The sequence below is a fragment of the Lepus europaeus genome, chromosome 19 (genome assembly GCF_033115175.1).
Source record: "Lepus europaeus isolate LE1 chromosome 19, mLepTim1.pri, whole genome shotgun sequence".
Lineage (NCBI taxonomy): Eukaryota > Metazoa > Chordata > Mammalia > Lagomorpha > Leporidae > Lepus > Lepus europaeus.
The window spans coordinates 41,291,016-41,305,226 of NC_084845.1; the positions used below are offsets into that span (position 1 = coordinate 41,291,016).

The window sequence follows — 14,211 nt, forward strand, 5'->3', positions numbered from 1 at the left end:
TCGAACCAGTGCCCAAGTGGGATGCCAGTGCTTCAGGCCAAGGCTTTAACCTGCTGCGCCACAGTGCCGGCCCTGCATTTCTTTTCTATGTATAGAGGTATAATTGTAGGATCTTATGTTGATATGTATGGGGTCTGTTGGCCTTAACCTTCTCACTTGTTATTTACTTTCTTATAAGAGGCCCATGTTGCCTATATAAGAAATCATACATTGCTGGGGAATAGTCCTACTTAACTCTCTTCTGTGTAATATAAGAGGCAATGTTCCAAGCAGAGGTGATATGAATTTTTCCTGATGTGTTGCATTAGGTTTTTTTTTTTTTTTTTTAACACCCAGAAACCTTTTATTTAAGGTATACAAACTTCATGCATTTCATAAATACAACTTTAGGAACAGTGATACTTCCCACCCTACCTGCCCTCCCACCTGCATTTCCACCCTTCTTCCTCCTTCCTCTCCTAGTCTCATTCTTTTTTTTTTTTTTTACTATGATCTATTTTCAGTTACCTTTATACACATAAGATTAACTCTGTACTAAGTAAAGTGTTCGACAAATAGTATGGTATTTGTCCCTTTTGTGCTGGCTCATTTCACTAAATATAATATTTTCCAGATTCATCCATTTTGTTGCAAATGACAGGATTTAATTTTTTTTAACTGCTGTGTAGTATTCCATGGTGTACATATCCCATAATTTCTTTATCCAGTCTTCAGTTGATGGGCATTTGGGTTGATTTCATGTCTTAGCTATTGTGAATTGAGCTGCAATAAACATGGGAGTAGAGATAACCCTTTCATATGCTGATTTCATTTCCCTTGGGTAAATTCCCAGTAGTGGGATAGCTGGGTCATATGGTAGGTCTATATTCAGATTTCTGAGGTATCTCCAAACTGTCTTCCATAGTTTCTGTACTAGTTTAGATTCCCACCAACAGTGGATTAGGGTACGTTTTTCCTCACGTCCTCGTCAGCATTTGTTGTTTGTTGATATCTATATGAAACCCACGCTGGCTGTGTGTCTTGATTGTGTTGAGGAATGTTCCTTCTATACCCAATTTGCTTATAGTTTTCATCATGAAAGGGTGTTGTATTTTGTCAAAAGCTTTCTCTGCATCTATTGAGATAATCATATGGTTTTTGTTCTTCAGTTTGTTAATGTGATGTATCACATTGATTGATTTATGAATGTTGAAGCATCCCTTCATACCAGGGATAAATCCCACTTGGTCTGGGTGAATGAGCTTTCTGATTTGTTGCCGGATTCAATTTGGTTGATTATTGCATATGTTTGCATCCAAATTCATCAGGGAAATTGGTCTGTAGTTCTCTCTCTTGTATCTTTTTGAGGTTTAGGAATTAAGGTGATGCTGGCTTCATGGAGGAATTTGGAAGGATTTCCTCCCTTTCATTTGTTTTGAATAGCTTGAGAAGAATTGGAGTTAGTTCTTTAAGTGTCTGGTAGAATTCAGAAGTGAAGCCATCCAGTCCTGGGTTTTTCTTTGTTGGGAGGGTCTTTATTACTGATTCAGTTTCCATCTTGTTTATTGATCTATTTAGGTTTTCTATGTTTTCGTGGCTCAATTTAGGTAGGTTGTATGTGTCTAGAAATCAGTTTCTTCTAGGTTTACTGGTTTGTTGGCATACAGCTCTTTGTAGTAATTTCTGATTGTTCTTTTTATTTTTGTGTTATCTATTGTTATATTTCCTTTTTCATCTCTATTGATTTGGGTCTTTACTTTTATTTTTTGTTTTTTACTTAGTTGGGCCAGTGGTGTGTTAATTTTGTTTAATTTTCAAAAAAACCAGCTCTTCATTCTGCCTATCTTTTGTGTTTTTTTTTTTTAATTTTGTTTATTTATTCTCTAATTTTAATGTTTTTTCTCCTACTAATTTTGGGTTTGGTTTGCTGTTGTTTTTCTAGGTCCTTGAGATGCATTGATAGCTTATTTATTTGGTGCCTTTCCAATTTCTTGTTGTAGGCACCAATTGCTGTAAACTTTCATCTTAACACTGCTTTTGGTGTATCCCATAAATTTTGTTATGTTGTATTGTCATCTTCATTTGGTTCCAGAAATTTTTTAGTTTCTTTTTTGATTTATTCTATGACCCAATGTTTTCAGGAGCATGTTGTTTAGTCTCCATGTGTTTGCATATGTTCTAGAGATTCTTTTTTTTTTTTTTTTTTTTGACAGGCAGAGTGGACAGTGAGAGAGAGAGACAGAGAGAAAGGTCTTCCTTTTGCCGTTGGTTCACCCTCCAATGGCCGCCGCGGTAGCGCGCTGTGGCCGGTGCACCGCACTGATCCGATGGCAGGAGCCAGGTGCTTCTCCTGGTCTCCCATGGGGTGCAGGGCCCAAGCACTTGGGCCATCCTCCACTGCACTCCCTGGCCACAGCAGAGAGCTGGCCTGGAAGAGGGGCAACCGGGACAGGATCGGTGCCCCGACTGGGACTAGAACCCGGTGTGCTGGCGCCGCAAGGCGGAGGATTAGCCTGTTGAGCCACGGCGCCGGCTAGAGATTCTTGATTTGTTGGTTTCCAGCTTCATTCCATTGTGATCAGAGAAGATGCATGGTATGATTTTTATTTTTTTTGAATTTGCTGGCACTTGGATTATGGCCTCCTGTGTAGTCTATCCTAGAGAAAGTTCCATGCATTGGTGAGAAGAATGTGTATTCTGCAACTGTGGGATTAAAAGTTCTGTAGATATCTGTTAGGTCCATTTGGTCTATAGTGTCGATTAACTCTGTTGTTTCCTTGCTAACTTTCTATCTGAGTAATTTGTCCATTGCTGAAAGTTGGGTATTGAAATCATCCATTACTATTGTATCAGAATCTATGTTTCCCTTTAGATCCACTAACATTTCTTTTAAATAGCCAGGTACCCTGTAAGTGGGTGCGTAAATGTCTTATTATAGTCACATCTTCCTGTTGAATTGATCCCTTAATCATTACAAAGTGCCCTTCTTTGTCTCTTGTTTTTGTGTTAAAGTCTATTTTGTCTTGTAACGAGGTGGTTACACTAGCTCTTTTTTTGTTTCTGTTAGCATGGAGTGTCTTTTTCCATCCTTTTACTTTAAGTCTGCATGTATCTTTGTTGGTGAGATGTATTTCTTGTAGATAGCAAATAGATTTGTCTTGTTTTATAGTACATATAGCCAGTCTGTATCTTTTAGCTGGATAGTTGAGGCCATTTACATTCAAGGTGATTATTGATAAGTAATGACTTGGCCCTGCCATTTTCCCATAAATATCCCTATTGTTTTCTTTGGATTTCCTTTGTACTTTTACTGGAAGATTTTATGCCTTCACCTTCTTTCATAGTGATGACCGTGTTTCTGTGTGTAGCACATCCTTATGCATGTTTTGTAAGGCTGGACAAGTAGTGACAAATTTGTTCAATTTCTGTTTGTTATGGAATGTCTTTATTTCACCTTCATTCATAAATGAAAGCTTTGCAGGGTACAGTATTCTGAGTTGACAGTTTTTTTTTCTCTTAAGACTTGGAATATATCTTGTCATTCTCTTCTAGTCTGTAGGGTTTCTCATGAGAAGTTAGCTGTGAGTCTAATTGGAGAGCCTCTGAAAGTAATCTGACATTTCTGTCGTGCACATTTTATTTTATTATTTTATTTTTTATTTTTTTTACTTTTTGACAGGCAGAGTGGACAGTGAGAGAGAGAGACAGAGAGAAAGGTCTTCCTTTTGCCGTTGGTTCACCCTCCAATGGCCACCACGGCTGGCGTGCTGCAGCCAGCGCACCGTGCTGTTCCAAAGGCAGGAGCCAGGTGCTTCTCCTGGTCTCCCATGGGGTGCAGGGCCCAAGCACTTAGGCCATCCTCCACTGCACTCCCTGGCCACAGCAGAGAGCTGGCCTGGAAGAGGGGCAACCGGGACAGAATCTGGTGCCCCGACTGGGACTAGAACCTGGTGTCCCGGCGCCGCTAGGTGAAGGATTAGCTCCTTGAGCCATGGCGCCGGCCTCTCGTGCACATTTTAGAATCTTTTCTTTATGCTTTATTGTAGAGTGTTTGACTACAATGTGTTGTGGTGAGGACCTTTTCTGGTCATGTCTGTTAGGAGTTCTATGTGCTTCCTGTACTTGGACGTCCCATTCTTTCTCCAAATGAAGGAAGTTTTCTGTAATTATTTCACTAAAAATACCTTTTAATCCATTCTCTCTTTCCACGCCTTCAGGAACTCCTAAGACCCATATGTTGGGATTTTTGATAGTATCCCATAAATTTCCAACCCTTTTTTCTTCTTCTTCTTTTTTTATTTTTATTTATTTATTTATTTTATTTTATTTTATTTTATTTTTTTTGACAGGCAGAGTGGACAGTGAGAGAGAGACAGAGAGAAAGGTCTTCCTTTTGCCGTTGGTTCACCCTCCAATGGCCACCGCGGTAGGCGCGCTGCAACCGGCACACCGCGCTGATCCGATGGCAGGAGCCAGGTGCTTCTCCTGGTCTCCCATGGGGTGCAGGGCCCAAGGACTTGGGCCATCCTCCACTGCACTCCCTGGCCACAGCAGAGAGCTGGCCTGGAAGAGGAGCAACCGGGACAGAATCCAGCACCCCGACCGGGACTAGAACCAGGTGTGCCGGCGCCGCAAGGCAGAGGATTAGCCTAGTGAGCCGCGGCGCCGGCCTTCTTCTTCTTCTTTTTTTAAATCTTACTGTAAAATTTCCAGAAATTTGTCTTCTAACTTGGATATTTTTTCTTCTGCCTCACTGAGTCTGTGAAGGCCTTCCACAGCATTTTTTGTTTTATTGAATTCTTCCTTTCTAATATTTTATTTTGACTTCTCCTTAAAATCTCAATTTCATTGGAAAAATTTTCATTCATGTCATGTATGGATTTCATTAATTCATGGATTTGCTTCTGATTACTTCTAAGTAACCCTATGATTGATTTTTTGAATTCTGTTTTCGGCATTTTTCAAGCTGTTCATCTTCACATACTAGTATTAAAGTGTTGTTGTTTTCCTTTGGGGGTGTCATGTTGTCTTCCTTATTCTTGTTTCTTGAATTTCTGTGTTTATTTTTAGGCATTTGTGGGGATACTTCTTGTATCCCTCCATACTCCCCATGATGGCTTTTATCTTTGGACTAAACTCTGTGGCTTAGTGGAGTGTCTGCTCTTTCAGTGAATACTCAGAGACGGGTATTGGGTATGGCCAGGGAGCTCTGTTCAATGCTCCAGGATGAAGGCACACCCAAGTCGGGTGTGGTCCATCTGCTTTTTTTTTTTCTTCAGAGGGGAGTGTTTGATCAGTTCTGTTGGTGTAGTCTCAAGCTCGTCTCCTTTCCTCCAAGGAGACCAATGCCTGAGCTGTAGCCCCAGTGGGTGCAGTATTTATCCACACTGCCATGAGAAGCACACAAAGCATCTATTCAGTCCTCAGAGCACGGATCCTGCAGCAGTGACCCTCACCAAGCAATCAGGGAGCTCTGAATGTGTGGAGCCACCCACAGTGACTAAACCATACCCTGCAAAAGCCACAGTGTTTTCATAGCCCCAGTACACAAGGCTCCCACAGTCACGAGCTCCCAACCCACTGTTAGTTCTCCCAGCCAAATTCAGGAGTCTCCTCTCAGCTGATTTCTGGGCACACAGACAAAAGCTGGCACAGCTGTTACATGTGTCCAAAATGGTGCCCACCCTCTATCAGCCAGTTATAGCATGCTGGTGCCGGGTGGTCTGGGAAACAGAAACATGACCCCCTTTTTTTTCCCCTCTAGGTTGGCAGGTACACTGTCCCCCACAGGGCTCCAAGGCAGACTCCTGTCAGGCTCTCCCTGCAGCTTTATTGCCAGGGCTTGGGCTGCAGCAGTCTGGTGTCATCTCACTCTGCAAAGCTGGTGCTGAGGCTCTCGGGTACCGGGGTCTTGAATTGTTCACATCAACACCCTCCACGCAGATCCACAGTGTCCCTCCAATTTGTGTGGAGTTTCCTCTGCAGTTTTCTCCATAATTCTTCCCTGAGACTGCAGTCTCTCTACTTTTTTCTAACTATCTTCTCTTGGGCTAGAGCAGCAAGCTCCCTCCCTATTCTACCATCTTCACATTAGTTCTTAGAATACACAACAACTTGGTTGTTGATTTTCTCCCACTGCTTGTGGTTTTAAGAGTACTCTTCAACTGTTGAATTCGCCACCTCCTCCATTCTTGGGTCATGAATCCATAGGCTTGAATTCTCTTCTGAGAGCCAGCCATACAGCATGCTGAGTTGGTTGGTTTGTTGCCTGGAAAATTGTTAGGGCAAAATCGATACTTTGATTACAGAGAGAAAGACAGATTTTCAGATGGAAGATGTTCAACTCTGAAAAATGGAAAAGAATGCTGGCATGTTCTGAAGACAGTGAGAAGTAGATATGTCATGGGAAAGAGAAAGAAGCTCCGTCTGTAAATAGTAGACTATGCAGTGTGTGGCATCATGAGATCCACACATAAGTAATGTTGACTGTGTATCCAATTTGTTGAGGAAAGTTCTGATTGACACTTGTCTTGGAATAATTATTAGTAGCAGCTCTTTCCCATTTGAATGAGTCCCCATCCCCATCCTACTTAAAATGAGTGGCTTCCAGAATACAAGATACGTATTAATTCCTTGGTCATTGTCATTCCTTGATGGTGGATTTTGTGTTTACTTTGTGTCGTATTTCGATAGCATGTAGTGTATACTTACTTATAAATGTGGTTTTCAGATTTTTTTGTATTTTTCCCGCAGATGATCTCAATGCCACCCACCAGCACTGTGTTTTGGCTGGTTCACAACCTCGGTTTAGTTCCACCCACCGAGTGGCAGAGGTAAGTGTAAATAAAAATGTGATTCACACTTAATTAGATGTGACAGAAGTGGTTGACTGAGCAATTTATCATAGAGCTTTGGAAGAGTATTTGATAGGAAAATTGCTTCCATCTCACTTGACTTGGGTCTCTATTTACTGCTCTTTTTTTTTTTTTTTAGCTCTGGGTTGTATTGGATAGTTTTGTAAAAGTGTGTTCACAGCATGAGATAAGTATATTTTACTTTTCGGGCTTATGTTTCTTGGAGAAGGTAAATGCTGTTGGCAGGTGTTGCTAGTTAGAGGTTTTCTTAGGGGGCTAGAACTGTTAAGGTCAAGGACAAGAGATGGAAAGAGGAAATGGGGTGGATTTGTGTGCATGTGCATGTATTCACTGTGGCTGGGTTTGGATAGTTGAGAATTTACAGTACCCTCACTTTTTTGGTTGGGCTTCTGGGCAATGTGAATGTAAATTAAGGAGAAAGTACAGTGGTGCCAAGGAATGTCTGAGCCCTCCGGTTGTATTCACAACCCAGACTTTCTGGCTAAATTCTGCCATCACTCAGAGCAACTGATGGTCAGTTGATTGGACTAGTTTCGAATGCAAAGTTAAGAGATTGGAGAAGCATGTGATGGGCACCTTAGGTTTCTGTGTGTTTAGTAAAGAAAGCTTCCAGGGGAGTAATCATGAATGAAATTTCAAGTTGACTTCTTACCCAAGCTTTTTATCCAAGCTTGGCTTTGTAACACCTTTTCAGGGACCTGCAAAGGGACAGATGTGGGAGAATGGAGCAACCTTAGAAAGTGGCCAGGAAGCACAAGCTCAGGGACTTGTCAGTCTTGAGACTGTGAGTCCAGGAGGCAGCGTCATGTCTTTCGGCCATTAAGTAGCTTTCCTAGTGGACTGACCGTGCTGCTTTGTGGCAGATGGGGCAGGTGTTTACACCAAATTGCCAGCAAGCCCATCGAGCATTCCTTTCCTCCTGTCTCCTCTTTCCCATTCTCTTACTCATTAAATACCTAAGTGCCCATTATGTGTACAGCACTACCGCCAGGGAGATGGAGTCGTCAGTGTCACTATTACGTCCACTACCTCTACTGAACCCACATTTTAGCAGGAGAAAGAAATGGTAAACAAATAACCACAAAATACTTATTTTTGAGACCTAAAAGTCAGTTGGTTAGGAAGGAAGGAAGGATTGATAGAGTATCTAGTATGTGTCTTATGTTGTACACAAAGCCCTGTTTCCCTTTTTACAGGCACCTGTCTTTCTAGCTTTAACCCTCCCAGGAATCCGGTTCCTGTGGACTTAAAGATGTGACTAATTAGATGTGTCCTTACATCTTTCCTAACCTAACCTGAATGTGGGAACCAACTTATTAATGCTCTGTTTGGAAGGCTTGTACAAAATGATGAACACAAAGTTTTGGGAGGGGTCAGCGCTGTGGTGTAGAGGGTAAAGCCGCCACCTGCAGTGCCGGCATCCCATGTGAGCGCAGGTTCGAGTCCTGGCTGCTCCACTTCCTATCCAGCTCTCTGCTATGGCCTGGGAAAGCAGTGAAAGATGGCTCAAATGCTTGGGCCCCTTTACCTGTGTGGGAAAACCAGAAGAAGGGCTTGGCTCCTGGCTTCGGATTGGCCCAGCTCAGGCCATTGTGACCATTTGGAATTGGTGAACCAGCAGATGGAATACCACCCCCCCATCTGCCTCTGCCTCTGCCTCTCTGTAACTCTGCCTTTCCAATACATAAATAAATCTTTTAAAGAAAGTTTGGGGAAACATTTGATGGATATAGCAATTGTTTGTCATTCATACAGCTTTTTATGATAATTGAATGAGTTCACACACATCAGTCTTTTACAGTGGTAACTGATGTACAGTCACATGTTGGCCACTGCTACCATTATTGAATTACTACTACTGGTGCTCCTCCTGCTATTGTCTTTTCATTTCATTCTAATGAAAAACTACAAGGTGATAGGGAGAGCTAAAGCTCTGTGTGTGAAAGGTTATTTGGTCCCCACTTACATGAAGGAACTTCAAAATGCTTAAGGAAAAGTGGAATTAAAAGGTGTTTATTTTGGTGCCAAAATTTTTTTGAAGTTCATGTTTAGTTTTTTCATCCTATGCATTTTCCATTAACCTCAAGAATACTTTCTATGCATAGATTTCAGAGTTTCTTTTAATTCCACTTTTTTGTGAACTTTTTGAAATCCTCTCTCTCACTAGAATGTACATAATAAAGTAAGAGACATTCAACACTCAGTGGGTTTGATTATAAGAATTGCCATTCATTTAAAGTGCAAACTTTGAAGAACTTTATGGTGTTGAAGGTATTCTTTTAGGCACTTGTGAACAGGAATGGTTGATATATTTAGTGCCTTCAAGATGCTTATAATTAAGACTAGGTATAATGTGGAATAGAAAGAAGCACACGGTAGGGCCTGCATTGTGACCTAATGTGTTAAGCTGCTGCCTGCACGACTGGCATCCGATACAGACTCTGGTTCGAGTTCCTGCTGCTCCAATTCCGATCCAGCAGTGGGAAAGCAGTGGAAGATAGCCCAACTCCTTGGGCCCCTGCGCCCAAGTGGGAGACCTGGAGAAAGCTCCTGGCTCCTGGTTTTGGCCTGGCTCAGCCCCAGCTGTTGTGGCCATTTGGGGAATGAGTTGGCAGAAAAGCCTGACTCTTGCATGGAACTAGAATGTGAAGGACCCTGGACATAAAATTGTGTGTTTGAACTTAAATTGGCAGGCAGTTGCAGGCTATTGATGATCCTTTATTGACATACTGGAAATAACTTTAGGAAGATACAAATGATGAGGACATTGCTTGAACCTTTCAGAATATGAACTAAGGTAGCGGCAGCAAGAAAAAAAAAAGATTCCCATGAATAATGTAGGAGACAAAGTACGACAATGACTATGAGTTCCAAGTTTGTGTGTTTCAGGGATAACATGGCTATTAGTAAGGACAGGGAGGGAAAGATAATCATTAGTTCAGTTTTGAACAGGCTGAGTTGGAACTGCTGGGTGTAGAGTTCCAGCAGACAAATGGGAATGTGTACTTAAAACTTGCAGGGGCCGGTGCTGTAGTGCAGCAGGTTAACGCCCTGGCCTGAAGCACCTACATCCCATATGGCAACGGTTCAAGACCCAGCTGCTCCACTTCCAGTCCAGCTCTCTGCTGTGGCCTGGGAAAGCAGTAGAAGATGGCCCAAGTCCTTGGGCTCCTGCACCCACCTGGGAGACCAGGAGGAAGCTCCTGGCTTCTGGCTTTGGATCAGTGCAGCTATGACCTTTGCAGCCCATTGGGGAGTGAACCAGCAGATGGAAGGCCTCTCTCTCTCTCTCTCTCTCTCTCTCTCTCTCTCTCTCTCTCTCTCTCCTCTCTCTCTGTGTAACTGACTTTTAATAAATAAATCTTAAAAAAAAAAAAAAACAAAGAAAACCATACTTGCAAAAGAACAAGACACTGCTCATTTCTACCCCCTGCAGTAAATACACACGCGCACGCACACACACACATTCCTAAAGGAAGCCCTTTGGAGTGCAGCATTAGAAGCAGCCCCTTAACCTTGTTTGCTTTTTTCCAGGTGGACCAGTTTCATACTGGAGCAGCATTGCTTTCAAAAATATCCTGGGGCTTAGATTTCTCTGATTAGTCATGGCTTTCTTTGTGTCTTCTGATTTTAAGCCCAAATTTTGAGCATTAATTAATTTTAAAGAAAAAAGGAAATATCTATAGTGACTCTGCTGGGAGAGAACCTTTACACCAATTTGTGATCTTCACGTTCTGATACGTGATATTTTACTAATTAAATACATGTAATGTGAGTCATGTTTCTATAATGTAGATCAGCGGTCAGCAAACTCTGGCCTGCAGGCCAGGCCGTTTTTGTAAATGCATCACAGCCATACTCATTTGTTGACACTGGCTGCTTTGGAGCAACAATGGCAGAACTGAGTTGTTCACAACACAGACCTTACAGCCTGCAAAATATCTATTGTCTAGTCTTTTAAGAACCATTTGCTGAGGGCCAGTGCTGTGGCATAGTGGGTAAAGCCTCCGCTTGTGACTCTGGCATCCCATATGTGAGCTGGTTCATCTCCCAGTTGTTCCACTTCCTGTTCAGCTCCCTACTAATGGCCTGAGAAAGCAGTGGAAGATGTCCTCAGTGTTTGGGCCCTTGCACTCAGGTGGGAGACCTGAATGAAGCTCCTGGTTTCCATCTGGCCATTACAGCCATTTGAGGAGTGAACCAGATGGAAGATCTCTATGGCTCTCCCTTTTTCTCTGTATTTCTGACTTTCAAATAAAAAAAAAAAATTTTTTTTTTTTTTTTTAAAAGGATAGCTTGCTGACTTCTGTTAGTAGATGATCCATGTAAACAGGCTTCAGTTCACCTTAGGGGAGGACTTTGGTGCAGTGGTTAAATTCCTGCTTGAGATTCCTGGATCCCATTTCAAAGTGGCCAGGATTGAGTCTCAGCTCTGCTTCTGATTCTAGATTCCTACTAATGTGTGTCCTGTGGGAGACAGAAAGTTATGGTTCAAGTACTAGGGTCCCTACCATCTATGTGAGAGCCCTGGATTAAGTTCCAGCCTTCTGTCTTTGGCCTGGCCTAGCTCTGGCTGTTGTAGACATTTGGGGAGTAAGCCAGTGGATAGAAGATCTCTGTCTTTCTGCCTTTCAAATAAATTAATAGTTAATAAAAAAATAAAAATCATCTTAAAATTGAAAATAATCTAAGAAGTCACTATTTTAGGATAAATTTTTTATTTCTGCCCTAATATTCCACCAAAATAAATAATGAAAATATTTAGTACTAACAAAGTTACAGTGAAACTAGTATATTCATTTACTTCTGGTAGTTTTTCTGAGGAATTTACTTTTTAGGATGCTATGTGGGAATTTGTATTAAGTACCATAAAATTCATGTTCATGGTCTCATAGCACTGTTTTCAGCAATTAAACCTGGGAAATAATTCAGTAAAACTTTATATGTAAATGTTTTTCTAACATGATCAGTAAAAAGATGGATAGAACTTTAGTGCCTTTATAGTATGTGATCACCTAATTAAATTGCTGACTTTCATTAGCAATCATTGGAAATATAGTTTTAGATACTTATATACAAACAATGAAAAATATTGTACACGTTGTCATGTACATACTAATTACAACTGGGTAGGGACAGAGACTTACATACAGTAAAATATGTAAATGGTTTCAGGTGGTGGGATTATCTTTTTATCTTATTTATTTCATCTTAAATTATTGTTCACAGTAGGGAATTTTCTTCCCAACACTGAAGCTGCACTATTGTTTCCCTCCATGAGGAAGGGAACACAAATTCATGCAATTCTATAACCCTTGCTTATTGTACAGACAGACTTTATTTTTTTACAGCGTTAATACTGCACATCTTATCTGAGCCAAGCAAAATGACTTGCTATTTTCTGTCTATTCACAACGTGTAGAAAACAGATTGTGTTAAGGAAATGATGTTCTGGAAGTCATTTTAGCTAATCAGAGAAGAAATCTATTCAGATGTTTTGGTTGCAGATGACTAGATTATGACTGATGGCTCTTGACCTGTATTCGACTGTCGTTTTTTCTCGTTGTTATAGAATGTCCATGGGACTCAGCACAGAATATCATTCTTTGCATTTAAATTTTATGTGTAATTATTTATTGAATAAGTAGTTACTTAAATGTTTCTAAAGTTAAAAAAAAGTATGTAAGATTACTCAGTTGAAAGATCTGAACAGAAACACATCTACAAATAAGGTTGATCAAAGACCGGTAAGCACATGGAGAATATGAAACATTGTAAGTCATTAGGGAAATTCAAATAAAGCCATGAAACCATAACTCTTCATACCACCAGGATGATGAGAATCAAAAAGATCATTAGCGTATTGATGGGGGTGTGCAGAACGTGGAGTCCTCATGCAGTTTGGGGGGGACTGTCCAGTGCTGCAGCCACTTGGGGAAGCTGTCAGACACTTCTTCAGGTCACACCCAAGTCATTCTGGGACTCAGCAATTTCATGTGAACACTTGTACGTGAAAATTCAAAGTAGCTTGACTCATAAAAGTCAAAAAGTGGCAAGAACCCAATGGTTATTGCTTAATGAATAGATAAATAAAATGAGGCCTCTCCATGTAGTTGAATATTATTTGTCAGCACAAGGGAATGATATAAATATTACAACATCAGAAAATGTGCTAAGTGGAAGAAACCAGTCACAGAAGATCACCTATTGTATGATTTCGTTTAAATATCCAGAATAGCGTATCTTTGGACATAGGAAGTGGATTAGTAGTCATTCAATTATATGATTTAAATGGTTGTGTCATATCACTTTATGATATGTGAATTTTATCTCAATAAAATTGTTACTAAAAAACATTCTAAAATCCAAAAACCCCACCAGACCTGCTTTACATTAAAAAACAAAACAAAACAAAACAAAACAAACAAAACAAAAAACTTTGTACACCTGGAAAAAAATTTCATTTTTTTCTTTTTGGCTGCAAGTATGGATATACCATAGTTTGTATAACTGGTTCCCTACTGGTGGGAAATTTCGGTTGTTTCCAATAATTAGCTACAGTAAGTGGCAGTGTATTTAATAACAATTTGCATCGGTTGCTCCATACCTGGGGAAGTAAAGGTGCGAGTAGGGTAACTTTCAGACTCAATATCATTTCAGAGGACATAGCAGGGGTGCTGTGGGACAGACGTCAGCGGTAATTCACGTCTAGTCTTTGTTTTCTCTTTGCAGCAAATTGGAGCTGCCTGCCCTTACGCTCTCAGCACTCTAGGGTCTTCATATTAAAATATGCATGAGTCAAGTTTCTGTTTTTTGGCACAAAAACTTTTGTTCCTCCCAGGCTTGTTGATGTCACATTGTATAAAATGGCAGTTAATGTGCAAGGAATTTTTACGCCAGAGGATTAGCCTTCAAAGTTATTTCCATGGGCTTGGTTTAAATGAGAAATATTCAGACAAAAATATTTCAGGGGTCCGTATCCCTCACTGTGTCTAAAGGATATTTATAGCTTGCTTTTTTTTAATCATTCTAGGAATTCACTTGATTATCAAACCAAATGGATGCTTGCTTCTATCTGCATCCCCTTCTGACAAATGATCCTGCGAAGAAGGGGTTTGACCACTGGCCCTCTCTCTGACTCACAGAGGGATGAGCTAGTTAGCTGTGTCCCTGCTAACAGCCAGGTACTAAGGTGTGCCTTTGTGGCTCCAGGGCACAAGCCACAGATTCTTCATTGTTGGAAGACTATTCCGCCAAGGACTCCAACTGTCGAATATAGGCCTTTTGTAGAAAAGGGAAATGAGCTTTTTCCCTTGTGTTCATGCTTTTTATTTATTTTATTTTATTTTTATTTATT

At 40.8% G+C, this 14,211-nt stretch overlaps 1 protein-coding gene across 3 annotated transcripts in view; it reads left to right on the forward strand.

Annotated features, from left to right (window-relative positions):
* FTO (FTO alpha-ketoglutarate dependent dioxygenase) overlaps positions 1–14,211 on the forward strand; it is a 413,000-nt gene that overhangs the window by 175,123 nt on the left and 223,666 nt on the right. For all 3 annotated transcript variants that reach the window (XM_062177305.1, XM_062177304.1, XM_062177306.1), the window contains exon 5: positions 6,733–6,812. In XM_062177305.1, the coding sequence (XP_062033289.1) occupies positions 6,733–6,812 (80 nt within the window). The remainder of the gene's footprint in view (positions 1–6,732; positions 6,813–14,211) is intronic.